The sequence below is a fragment of the Rutidosis leptorrhynchoides genome, chromosome 7 (assembly GCF_046630445.1).
Source record: "Rutidosis leptorrhynchoides isolate AG116_Rl617_1_P2 chromosome 7, CSIRO_AGI_Rlap_v1, whole genome shotgun sequence".
Taxonomy (NCBI): Eukaryota; Viridiplantae; Streptophyta; class Magnoliopsida; order Asterales; family Asteraceae; genus Rutidosis; species Rutidosis leptorrhynchoides.
Genome location: NC_092339.1, coordinates 107,568,850 through 107,583,083, shown reverse-complemented (window position 1 = coordinate 107,583,083; position 14,234 = coordinate 107,568,850). Strand labels below are relative to the sequence as shown.

Sequence of the window (14,234 nt, the reverse complement as noted above, 5' to 3'; positions counted from 1 at the left end):
ATTCTCGTATAATAATAGTTATCATGCGAGCATTAAAGCTGCGCCATTCGAAGCATTGTACGGAAGGAAGTGTAGATCTCCTATTTGTTGGAATGAAGTAGGAGATCGACAATTAACTGGTCCCGAGATCATACACGAAACGACTGAGAAGATAGTACAAATCAAGGAGAGATTGAAAACAGCCCGTAGTCGCCAAAAGAGCTAAGCCGATGTTCGAAGGAAACCATTAGAGTTTCAGATCGGTGACATGGTTATGTTAAAGGTGTCACCTTGGAAAGGTGTAATACGTTTTGGAAAAAGGGGTAAACTAAACCCAAGGTATGTAGGCCCGTTCAAGATCATCGAACGCATTGGACCGGTAGCTTATCGACTCGAGTTACCGCAACAACTCGCCGGAGTACATAATACCTTTCATGTCTCAAACCTTAAGAAGTGTCTTGCAAAGGAAGACCTCACCATTCCTCTTGAAGAAATCCATGTCGACGAGAAACTACAATTCATCGAAGAACCAATCGAAATCATGGATCGTGAAGTTAAACGGCTCAAGCAGAGCAACATACCGATCGTTAAGGTTCGTTGGAATGCTCGAAGGGGTCCCGAGTTTACTTGGGAACGAGAGGATCAAATGAAACAAAAGTATCCACACTTTTTTCCCGATGACGCAAAATAGGTACAATTTTAAAATTTCGGGACGAAATTTATTTAACGGGTAGGTACTGTAATGACCCGCACTTTTTCGATCATTCTATACTTGTAAGATTAATATTTACATAAATTAAACCTTACCAACATGATAAGCAATCCAAATTGTTGAGATTTATGTTTTTGAAAAGAGTTTTACACAACGTTTGACCGTCTAGTTTGACCGATGATATCACGAACTATATAACATATGATAATTATACGTTTGTGTATATATATGTATATATACATATTTAACATGATCTAAGAATGTTTTAATATCTCATTTTGTATTAATAACAATAAGTTATATGTATATTTTGAAACTACTAACTTAAGTTTTCAAAACGATAACCATACGCAACGTTATTTGACTTAAATACTTATGACCTATAATGTTTATACATATATCGTATAAGTAATGAATTTAATCACTTTTAAGAACTTAAATACATAAAACCATATAAGTGTATTCACAAAAGATAGCTATATTTGAATCCTCATTCCATTTTTCACAAAATTTCTATACGTATATCTAGAGTATATGTACTCGTATCATACGCAGCTTCTAGATGTATTTACTATTGGTATATACCAATAAAAATCTGCTCCTTAGCAGCCTTAAATGATTAAGAAAAATGTGGAACCAACCATTTGTCAAGTAGCATGAATTATTTAGCAAGAAAACAAAGTTAGGTATCTTTTTTTTCCTTTATAACCTAAAAACGTTTTTATGCATGCACACCATTTCTTCACCCCATTTTCTCATACTTACACTTCCATTTCTCTCTCAAAATACTCTTAACTTCATACTTGATCATCTCCAAGCATTTTCTCCATCATTTAGCTTCAAAAACAACACTTAAATCTCATAAGAAAACCTTACAAAAACACTTCAAGAAATCCTTCCAAGAACACAAACTTACTTCCAATCTTTCATCCAATTCCATCACCCTTTTGGTTCTAGGTTCTTACTCCTATTTTACAGAAACCTTGTCCAAGGAACTTGAGGTAGTATCTATGTTCATAACCTTATTCGATTCATATATATATATAGCTATCATATTTTGTGGTATACAATTTTAACAACAAGAACATAGTTTGAATGTTTTCAAACTTGTTTGCAAACTAAATAGATCCTTCTAACTTAACTTTTAAAATACTTCAAGACCTGTAATATAACTTAAATATATGCTAATTTAACAAGGTATAACTTGGTTTTTCAAAGAACACCTTAAAAACTGTTTTTACGACGTCGGAGTGTAACCGGGGGCTGTTTTGGGTTGGATAATTAAAAACCATCTTAAACTTTGAATTGAAGGTTTATGTTCTGGAAAAATGATTTTTACTATGAATATGGTAACACATAAAAATTTCATGATTTAATTCAAAGTATAAGTATTTTTAGAAAAATAATCATTTAAGGTTGCCTACATAAAGGAAAAGGTTTAACTTCATAAGTTTCACTAAAGTTTCACCTATGCCGTGTGATTTTGAATACAAACTAAGATATTTACAGTTCATAGTCTTAAAGAGGAACTCGATCCAAGGAGATGGCAAGTTGAATCAACGAAAACGGAGTTGTAACGAAGAAACTATGACCGAAACAAAATTGGCTATCCAAGACTAGTTTAACTTCGGGATTAATTGGAGAAAATTAAAATAAATCACATCTTTTTAAGATAACATGATATTTTATATATATGTACTCATAATTCAATTTTATATGGTTCAGGATCACCCGTAAACAACACGAGAAGATTAATCATAAGATCCCATGTTTGTACGCAACACGTCATTTGACAACACCGGTACTTTATGTACGCAACACGTCATTTGACAACACCGGTACCGTGGGTCAAGATTAATCTCGACCAATACATATACGTTGGGGGTTTTATTTATTTCGTTGGGGGTTTATTAAACATCTAAATATGAACCATTAAAATTGAATTACTAACAACGAACTGCTAACTACGGACTAAGGAATTATAAAAAGTATTAAAAGTATAACAAGTATATATATGTGACGTTGTTTAAAAAGAAAAGGTATTGATATATTATATATGGATAGGTTCGTGATATCAACCGGGAGACCAAGTCAAAATATATATATCTTCAAGACGAAAGTGAGTATATAGTCCCACTTTTAAACTCTAAATATTTCGGGATGAGAATACATGTATTTTATGTTTTACGTTATGGACACAAGTAACTGAAAAATATATTCTACGTTGAGTTGTACCACTGGCATACTTCCCTGTAGCTTGGTAACTAATATTTACAGCGGTATTGTAAACGCGAATCATGTTGATAGATCTATCAGGCTTGACAACCCCAACCGGACTGGACGACCAGTATTCAACGGTTGCACAGTACTTCGTTTCGTGACTACACTTGGTACAGTGTAGTAAGATTTCATATTAAAGGGAATATGCGACGTGATTAATTGTTAAGTATGGTTACCAAGTGCTCAACCACTTAGAATATTTTTATTAAACTGTTTATATACGAAATCTTGTGGTCTATATATATATTGCTGCCGGAACTAAACCTATATCTCACCAACTTTATGTTGACGTTTTAAACATGTTTATTCTCAGGTGATAATTAGAAGTTTCCGCTGCATTATGTTGAATTTGAGCAGGATCTTGCGTACGCATATTTGTGTCAAAAATAAGACTGCATATCCAAGAACTTGTGTTGTGAAATATGCTAGAAATCGTGTTGTTATCATCATTTGTAAAGTTTGTAAGTCGAAGATTATCGCTAAACGATAATCATCTTTATTTCGTCCAAAGCTTGTATCAAAAATAAGAATCATGGTTTGTAATGTATAATATATGCAGTTTTTCTTTTAAAAATGTCGCATATAGAGGTCAATACCTCGCAATGAAATCATACGTTATCTAACACGTTCTTACGGTTAAGGACGGGTTATGACAAAAAACTTGCCCCGCGAGCCAGCGCGCCGCACAAAAACTTGGCGTACCGTGTATGCCCAAAAATCCACTTGCGAGCCGCACACAAAAAGTGGCACGTCGTGCACCTTCAAACTGCCACTTGCGCGCCAAACTTAATACATGCGCTCCGCGCATCTAGTGCGTATGATTGCTTTTTTCGATTTTCTTCATAGATGCGCGCCTATACACTTAAAGGGCGCGCCATATGATCGGTCATTGTTTGACGCGATTGTTTGTACTTAAACATGATAAAAGTGATTACATTTAAGTGAAAAAAGGTACTTTGATGAGATTTCATGTATTACAGGTGTGAAAAGAAGTTAGTGCAAAAAGGTGCGAAAAACGGCATTTGAAGTCGAGTTGTGGAAAAAGTTGGAAAAATTAGAATTTTAACACTGGAGTAATTTATGCCACATCAGAGCTTTTTACGCCAGCTTTTACGCCAGTACAAATATGGGCGTAATTTACGCCGGTCTGGCGTAAATTACGCCAGGCAAACTTCAAAAGTCAGAAAAAGTCACTTTTTGGAGTACAATTACGCCAAGTTTTTACGCTAGTACATATATGGGCGTAATTTACGCCAGCCCAGCGTAAATTAAGCCAATGTAATTTCGCTGATGTCGGATTTTGAGATATTTTTGCTTTGGGAACAAGTTATTCACTCCCTATATAAGGGAAACCCTTAGTCACAAATTGGGGGACTTTTCCATCAGTTTTAGAGCCAAAGACATCAACCCTAACATCAAATTCATCATCTTTTCAAGGATCAAAGGCGTGTTCATCATGGTTCATCAAGGATTCATCATGTTCTTCATCGTCATCATGCTCGGCTAAGTTTTATTCTTTATTCCTACTATTGAACAATTGTGTATTTATGATTTCATCCAAGTATTATGTGATTCATGATTTGTAATGAGAATTGATTTATGATTTATGAATTTATTAAGTAATTGTTTAATGAAAGTTTATTGATCTTTATTATTACAAGACAAGTTATTGTGATTTCATAATTGTTCCAAGTCCACATAGTGTTAATTTAGTTAGGGATAAAGACATTTGTATAGATTTCATAACTTGTGCTCATGATAATGTTTTTAATGAACCTAAGAACTCATGTCTATGTGACTTAAACGAAGCTTGATAAACATAGTGCTTGTTTGAATGAATTATACCAATTGGGATTTGGAAGGGATAAAGCTCTTTACTTATTGATCACAACACATCACTTTTAAGTTTCAAGCTCTTTTCTTAAACTTCATAAAGTTTAAATCTTTTTCATTTAAAGTCTTTTAATTAATTTGAATTTAGTTTTAAATTGCAAAACCAACTCCTGAAAATTGCTTGCTTTTAACCACAATCTCCCGTGGAACGAACCTTACTTGCCTTAACTAGTTTAAGGTAATTAAGTTATTTTTGACGGGTACTTCGACGTCCATCACCATACACCTTTCAAAACTCGTTTTCTTGACTTTTCTAACACTTTTAAACCACGAAACACCCCAATAACCAACTTTTTACTCACGACAACATACGAGCTCTAAAAATACACCAAAATAACATTATTTTCGCGATAAATAACCAATGAGCTCCAAATCTTCAACTTACTAAGAATCAAAACATATAGCCTCCAAACCGTATCAAAGGATCAAAATATGACGGCTTAGATGACTCAGTCGACGGCTTCATCTTAAATTCCCGATGTTGTAGTTTTCGTCCAAGTAACCACTATGAACCTTTAGTTCATAGTTGAAGACGCACATAAATAATTAACAGTAAATAAGAGCATAATAAAAGTAGAAACAATAATTAAAAGGGATAATACCTTGAATAATGGAAAGAAACTTGAATAATCTTAATTACAAAGAGTATAAAGACTAAAAACTAACCCTAAAACCTAAAATATTCGTAACTTGAAAGTATGGAATGGAAAAGTACATACAAAACTGTAAAATTCTTCCTCTATTTATAATATTCCAAAACTGACAGCTGAGCGGCTCAGGATGTTTAGCCGGTGGGTTAGACTTGGGTCGGTGACTTTATCTCCAAGTTTAACTTTATCTTCACGCAAAATTAACTTTAACTGCGTTGCTTAGCCCGTGGCTTGACTATCCCAGCCGGCGGCTTGTGTGTCTTCCGGATTAATCAAATATTTTCCATATTTTATTGAACTTGAGCCGTACGTACAAGCAATCCTAGCCGGCGGCTTAGAGGTACCAGCTGAAGGCTCCAATGATTTTTCTTGGTTAACAAGTTATTGGATTTTTGACTTAAATTCTGGAATTTATTTGCTTAGCAGGCGGCTCACCTTTACTTTTTGACTTTTTTTGCTCTTTTCTTTACTTTTTAACTTGTTTTATCACACTTTCTAAACAAACATGTTAAAAGCACCTTTTTACAAGAATTGTTAGCTTTTAATTAAAAAGGTGTTAAAAACTATATTAAGATGACAAGAAAACGCGTAGAAAGCATGTATAAAATATGTATAATTCGAGCGTTATCACTACCAATCCTATTTTTGGGTTGAAAGTTAATGACTTTCTCTCCCATCGGTACCATCGCATCACGAAATGATGCTTAGTATGAAATGGCATGGATTAGAGAAATCACATGCCAAGTAGATCACCCGAAAGTGATAAAGTTTGAAACTTTAAACACTTGGGTTGATTTGAGGTCCTAAGACCCCACTTCTCACACATGATTTTTGAAGGGTCTAGAATGGCGCTCCTAAGGTCAAAAGTGGTGCTCCTTTATGATAAAAATGATGAAATCAAAGTCAGTAGGTGCAGCAGTTATAAGGAACGCCTCTCCTGGATTTAAGATCGGCTCTCTGGGAGTTAAGAGCGGCGCTTTCAGATTTTCATGCTTTAAGGAGTGACGCTCTTTAAAGCTGGAGCAGCGCTTTTGTCGCTAAACCAGTCCAATTTTTCAGCCCACCTATAAAAGGAAATAAGATAGGGTTTTTGAAGAGAGATGCGATTTGAGGTCCGAAATGGAGCCATAAAAGGGTCCCTTTCATGATTCTGTGAAGATCAAAGCCCAATTTATGATCCAAGTTAAAGATTAGTGAAGCTAGATTCTATATCTCCATCATCAATTCTCCATTTTTGTAATTTCTTTCCTTTTTAGCACTTTTTCTTATTGCATCTAGTTGTAATGATTAATACTCTTGATTTTCTTTAGCTTAGCTTAGTTTTGTTTGTGTTTATTTGATTGTAAAACTCAATGCTTGGATTTGCCCTAATTAATGGAATTGATGTTTTGAATGAGTTGATAATTGTTGAGCTTGATTGAAGAACCATTGCTATGATTGTTTTAAGTTTCACTTTGATTACATAAATTGTTGAACTATCTTAGTGATTTGATTTGTGATTCAATTTATGCTTCAACACCTTTGGTGATCTTGACAACTAAATTAGGGATTTCAAGTGATTGTGTCTTTGGTTTATGTTGGTTTTCAAAAGAGCTTTTAGTCAACATGGTTTTTTTGTGGACATCAGTTTGTTGGGGATCACCTAGGGGAACTTAACCACCCACGCTATCATCTCCCGCAGTTTCTATACCCACCCCCAATTGCGTGCCCAGGAGGAAACTCGTATCAATCCCATGCGGAGCATAGACGGTAAAAACCCCCTCCCCATTATCCCCCAGCGCAATGTGGGAAAGGTGCCATGGGAGGTACTTCATGGCAGGGATGAAATTGTGTGGTTAATATGTAGGCAACAAGGGTCAAACTTCTAACATCCCTTAAAAGAGGCAGACCACCAACCGCTGGACCATATCACAACTTCTAGTCAACATGGTAGTGTTAATCATTTCAAGTGATTGTTGTGATTAAGAATTTTACGTGAGTTCAATTCAAGATCAATGTCTCAATGATTTTTACTCAAACATAGTTTTAATTCCTTAAAGAGAATCTACGCGAGTTTATAAACTTCGATTAATTGAGATTTTATGAAGATAAATCAACTTTATTGAACTATATGTTTTGAACATTGATTTACAACAAAGTGTAAAGGGCATTCCATTTTAAAGAGTGGATCAATCAAGTGGACATGTTTTCTCTTATTTGTCATTCTCTTTTAGTATAATATTAGTTTAATCAACATCTCTTACAAAACCCACCCTTGTACTTATTATAATTATTAGTTTTCAGAATCTCAATTTAAACTGCTAACTAGGACTTGTTATTAGCTCTACTACACGGATATGATAGTTGCCTATATGTGTGATAGTTTTTGAAACTAGTTTCTTGTGTAATAATTTAAAGGTAGTGTATAAATCACACATCAATATATATGTTTAATAAATATAAATCCGTTGTGTATAAAAAGAAAAAGAAAAAATAGTACGGTGTTATAATGACTGACTGTCTCGTTACCTGAATATGGCGTGGCAGAATCCAAGATGGACGAAGATGAAGTCTTGTGTGAGGAGGCACCCGAATCAACATACCAATCGGGTGAGTTGGGCGACATAGTGCAATTCGAGTGAAAAGCATGCGCCAAATTAGTATCTATAGATGGAGTACGAGATGCGTATGCGTTCAAGTCGACAAGTCTGTACATGCTGAATCATAATGACCATCTGATCGACAAAGTTGACAATGAGGACTTCGTCCACGGCCACGACTACGTGAAGCAGAATACGAATCACACAAGCTGTGATTTTCACGAGAACTGAAAGAAGTTGCATTAAAGACAACTTGAGTCTGATACCATATAAGATTATTGATTTAGTTCTCCACAATGTATGGGATTGTATATCATCACTATTTATAATACAATTTACAATGTGGTGATAAGAATAAATACAAATAATAATAAAAACTATCCAAATTTAAAGGATCCTGAGATCTTCTCAAATCTTCTCAAGTCACTTCTCAATCTTATTTCTAATAACAACTGATATAATAGGAAATTCAACCTAGGCAAACAAGCCATGATGTTCATTACAATATATGATGTTCATTACAATATGATCCACATAATATTGAACAATACATTGAAAGTAAAGAGAAATAGAAACTAACAGAAATCATGAGCTTAATGAATGTCCATTCTTGACCAGCTAGTTTTAGTAGAGCATTCCCAATCATGATGATGTCCGTATATATATCTTGATTCTGCATTTCAATGTTAAAATGCCAAAAATAGTTATATAAGAAAAGAAAAAAAGACAGATATTCACGAACTCTCTCCATTACTCTAAAAACAGAATACGTATGTTTTCAAGGAATGGGATTTAAACTTGCACGCCACTTGTCAAGAAACGGTAAGTCATCTAGAGCCAATGATTCTGGAAGTGTGCGACCTTGTAGGATAGACATTATCTCTATAGTCTCACCAAGAAGTTTGCTGCAGCATGGACACAGGGTTCCCTTTTCTCGGTTTCACTTGTGTGACATTTCATTACTATGACTCGGGGTAAGGTGGTGAGACAAGCGGCCAGTATGTCAGAGATCATTGATGATAATTGTGCAAACAAATCCTCATGGCTAACGTGGTATATGCTGGTGTTGTACAAATGTAAGATCGTTTAGGTGATACGATACATTGAATTGGCAGAATTATGCCTGACGCTATCAATATTGACCTTCTTTATAGCTGCATTCTTCCAGTAATGGAGAACTTGTTCTGTTGACTCGGTTGTAAAATCAGGTGATGCCAACTTATATATTAACCACTCGTGGCCGTTCACAACTTCCCGCCATAATGTTCTAGCCTCTACGTTGATACGTAGGGAGTCAACGTCATTCGTGGCATGTAGGCTTTCTTCCACCAGTGCAACATAAGCGAGACCTTCACTCACACCTCTTAGTGTCCACCATGTTTTTTTGGATGTTAGGAAGAGAAATGGCGATGGTTGTCAGGGTAACTACCGGTAAACTCCAACAATCGTGATATTCTCTTGGCATCAAATTCGGAATATGACGGTTATCATAGTTTCCAACTCCTTCAAAACCCCTAGATTTCCTCATAAGTGCCGTTAGATTGTTGGGTTGTTTATTTTGAACCTCCTTAAATAAGCGGTTTAGGGATTGGGATATTCTTTTTACTGTAGTCTCAGCGGGCTCCACGTGATTGTTAATTCGCAAAACATATTTGATAGGATCTTCAGTTTCTTCCGCCTGATTAGTTTCATCTGTAGTATTATTATTAACAGTAGCTGATTCACTACGCTTGGGCACTCTTCACGCCAAACAGCGTAAACAAAAAGAGACACAATCCGAAAAGATAACCAGAATAATTACGAAAAGCTGGCACACTAACACAATCAACATCTGAATTCTTACACAAATGTTAAGAATAGTGATTTTCAATTTCTGAATGATAGTCTTGTATTTGCTGGCATGGAATGGGTACGGAGTACTAGGCTCTTTTAAATCATATAATGTTTTGATCCAGTAGACGTCACTTACTCCAAAGTGTGCGGAATGATTCGAAGATTCGAACAAGTTAAAACTTATAGCTGTTAAACATCTACATAATGGGGCAATTGAGGCTGATAAGACACCAATAAGTTGTACCATGAGAATCACAACCATTGACCACTTATAATCCGACTTGTAATCCCTTAGATGATATATTAAATCTCTCATATAACTAAACGTTAAGAGAATAATAGATAAACATATTACCCCAGAAGCAGAGATTGTAACAGAGCAAGCTGCCTTGAAGTGGGGGCTTGGGCTACCAGTTTCTGCCATGAGCCAACAGCTACGGACATGCTGCTTTAGCTTGTCAACATTCAAAGTTTCTCTTCGTTTGTCCATTAAACAGTAATCATAAACCTGTTTGTACATTGATTCTAGTACCCATTTAAATGTTGGAATTGCTAAAGCTGAACAAGTGTGTATCATGAGCAACATTAGTAAACAAGCCACATAAAAAGCTACATCAAAATAATGAAGATGGTGTACTGGTTTAGAAAGAAGTCCCGTTCCCATCTGAATGCAGATATTCACAACCAAGGTAATTACCAGAATACCCAGACCAATGATATTTGAGACAAGTGATTTGTTGTCCATGATTGCTAGAGATGGCAATAAGTTAGCCATCATGGTGCACATAAACGCCATACTTGCATACTTTGCGCTCTTGTCCACAACACCTGGCATTACACTACTTAGATCCACGGGCAGCTTCATTGCGACAGCTATCACAGAGAGAGAAGCAGCATTTAGACTAAAATACTTGTTTGGAAACCATAGTTTTCTGTTTCGCACACCATGTATTAAATCTGCCACCATTGCCAGGATGCATAACATAGATGATGTCGCGACATACAGCCCAATCCATGGCAAAGGTTTGCTGAACCTGTCTTGCTGACTTAACAGGTTTATGGACGAATTGTAGCTCCCCAAGGAAGATATCAAATCTTCAGGAATGTTATTGTATGACTTCAATTGGTTTATTAGTTTGAGATACGCATCTGTTTGATTGGAACCCATTATTATGTTTCTCCTTGGGAAGGAAATAGTGATTTGAGATAGATAAATGTGAGTGCGGAATATGGTGTAAATTAACTAAAATTAATGCTGAGGGTAGGATTGGATTGGTTATTTTCTTCAAAAAGACTTAAAACTGTGACTTGAATTTTTAAAACATAAACATTGATTAACCAAATATATAGGAGGAATTTAAGGGACATGTGAAAGAAAAAAGACTGATCAGTTTCGCTGAAGTTTCCATGGACCTTACAGAAAGTCCATGAAACTTGATTTCTAGTACTTGTTTTTTTTTTTTTTTTTTCATAACAAGCATCTAATTGAAGGTTTTCATGTATTTGGTTGATTATTGATATTATCTTTTGTGGAGTCCCACTATTTAATTAAAAGAAAATACTGATCAGTTTCGTTGTTGTAACTTCTATCCCACAAGTTATATTGATAATATCGCTGTATTTTGTGGTTCTATCTTTGTTTCTCCCAATTTTGATGCGTTTGGTTTTTTCATAGTTATCGTTACATTTGCTAAAAAATAAATGAATAGTAACTAAAGGAGCCGAAACACTATTATCTTATAGGAAAATTCCTAGAAGCAACTAGAAAAATGCAATTAACGAATATAACTGGACGTGGGAAACGCAATTAACATTTAAATATTTAAGATTATAGCCAAAATGCCCACTCACATCCATATTATTGCCGTGGAGCTCAAAAAAAAAAAATTTGTCAGAATGTCCCCGCAAGATGCAAGGAGACTTGCGTCTTGCCCGCGCAAGGCGCAAGCTTGCGTCCTTATCTTATCAGAATTTGATTTTCTGGATAAGATTTCGTCAGATTTCCTAAATTTTTTCGGATAAGATGTTTACCCTATATATAGAATGACTCTGGAACTTTGCATGCACAGTCTCATTACATTTAAAAACATATTCAATTCAGAGATTATAGCCACGTTAAGGTACTGTTTTAAGCATTTTTTCACTAATTTTAGTATTTATGAATTGTGCTAATGATGATTAATTTTAGTGTGTTGTTCATTTCAGTTAATATCCATGTCAGGAAGAACTTCACGACGAGTTTCACAAGGAGAGTCATCACAACAGGTTGATGATAGACGACGACTAGTGGCTGATCGTCCTATTCTGACTGGTTGTTATGTTGCTGCTCAACCTAACTTTTCTGCGTACTGGCGGGAAATTAGTGCTGGAGCTTTTCTCAATCAATCTCAAGATAATGCTTACTATCCCAAACTTGTTAGGGAATTTTATGCAAACTATATGTTTGGTCCACGTAAGGTGAAATGTGTTCACTTGAACATGTTTGGTTATCCATACAATTGGACATTGGAGGAGTTTGTTGAGAACCTGGATATCCCCGCGGGGGATTTCAAGTTTTTCAGTCTCAGCAAGGATGTGAAAAGTGGCCCGAGGAGGTCACCTGCGGGAAATTTGTTCTCAGCTTCTGGTTATGTTATGGGACTGTGCAAACCTGATTTTGTCTTTTCAAACACTGGTCCTATCATTATCAGGGAAGAACATATTCAGGACCAGTATCGACAAATGATGAGGGTCGTCAAGAAGAATGTCATGTTTCGAGATGCTAATGATGTGGAGCTATATGTAACTGAAGTTTTGATTTTGATGTGTTTGATCGAAAAATCCAAATTAATCTTGCATATGTGGTTGCTAATCGAATGGTGGGATTGCTAGTGGCTTCTAGGAGAGGATTACCCTATGGCTTGTTGTTGAACAACTTCTTTCTTGATGAAGATGAGTTGGTGTATCCTTCTGATCGAGTGGAGTTGAATGATGAGGTTCTGCATGCTGCTTAAATATTTTAATTCGGTTTGTCATGTAATGAACTAGGTCGTAGGGCCTTTTGTAATAAACTATGTAATTCGGATTACATAAATGTTATTGTAATTTTATTTTACCTTTATTTTACCTTCTGAAAATCATATTTTGTCAACAAGATGCAAAGACGCAAATCATGTCTTGCGTCTACAAAATAGGCAGCACGCAAGGCGCAAGTTGACCTTGCGTGCTTGCGTATTTGTGCTTGGTATTTAATTTAGTTTATAACCCTTTTTCGACCACTCACTTGACACCCCCACACCCCCACACGCAAGATAACAAAAAACCCTATTATTTCGCAAACGCAAAAACGCAAGTTCATCTTCTCCCTCGTACGCAAACTAGTTTGTAACCACCTTCACCACCTCCACTACCACCAATTAATCGTCTTCACCACCACCACCACCACGTACGCTTCGTCTCTGTCACCACCAACCCACCTACTCTTCGTCTCCGTCAGTTTTCAAGTAATACACCAACCAAAAAATCAAGAAATCAAGCTAATAACGATGGCAAATCCACAGGTTAGTTCTTCCTTCAATATATATGTTAGTTATAAATATAGTGTGTGTGTGTGTATATATATATATATATATATATATATATATATATATATATATATATATATATATATTTCTTATCTTCGTATATAAATGTGTTTATGTGCACACCAACTGTTCGATGAAATGTCTCTATGATAATCATCAACAGTTAACACTAGAATTGGTTTTTTTTATAATGGGGTATATGTTATGTTTTGTATGTATATCATGATGGTGAAACAACTCTTTGTTGCTCGTCAAATTAACTTCGCTGTATAGGCGCAAGGATCATCTTGCGTCCTTGCGTACTGAACAAAAAGAGGTCGCAAGACCAAATTTGCGCCCTTGCGTCCTGATGGTTTAACACGCAAGTAGTTTCTTGCGTCCTTGCATTCCGTTTGCTGATGTTCTTCTTATTTTTACAGGGATGGGTTGAAGGTAAATTGACGTTGAAGAATAAATTGAGTGTTATAAGTGATGTGAAGAAATTTATGACAGAGAATCAAATAAAAAAGTTTAAAGAAACGTGTTTTGGTCGATGGTTAGATCTTGAATACGTGGGTAATGATCCCGGACTTGTGAATGCGATGCTCCAACGTAAAACTGTGCGGCCGGAAGGAATAGATGCTGCTAACTACCCCGAAGAGCGTGATGACATTTGGTTTACTTTTGAGCCTAATTTTTCAATTAGATTTGGTCGACGTGAATTTTGTCTAGTAACGGGGTTTTTGTTTGGTACCCGTACGGACAT

The 14,234-nt window shown here is 35.7% G+C and overlaps 1 protein-coding gene across 1 annotated transcript; it reads right to left on the bottom strand.

Annotated features, from left to right (window-relative positions):
- Positions 1 to 8,187: 8,187 nt before the first annotated feature.
- LOC139859506 (uncharacterized) lies at positions 8,188 to 11,094 on the bottom strand. The gene is made up of 5 exons (XM_071848287.1): positions 9,914 to 11,094; positions 9,537 to 9,832; positions 9,237 to 9,442; positions 8,674 to 8,766; positions 8,188 to 8,352 (listed from the first exon to the last, which is right to left on the bottom strand). The coding sequence occupies exons 1-5, from the start codon at positions 11,092 to 11,094 to the stop codon at positions 8,188 to 8,190; spliced, it is 1,941 nt and encodes a 646-aa protein (XP_071704388.1).
- Between the last annotated feature and the right edge of the window lie 3,140 nt (positions 11,095 to 14,234).

Bases quoted from the DNA above. Each gene is read 5' to 3' on its own strand.
- LOC139859506 (XM_071848287.1), bottom strand. From the start codon at position 11,094: ATGGGTTCCAATCAAACAGATGCGTATCTCAAACTAATAAACCAATTG. The intron at 8,767-9,236 runs GTCAATATTGAT...ATTGAAATGCAG, and splicing joins AGAATGCAGCTATAAAGAAG to AATCAAGATATATATACGGA. The intron at 8,353-8,673 runs GTTAGTTTCTAT...ATATGGTATCAG, and splicing joins TCATTAAGCTCATGATTTCT to ACTCAAGTTGTCTTTAATGC.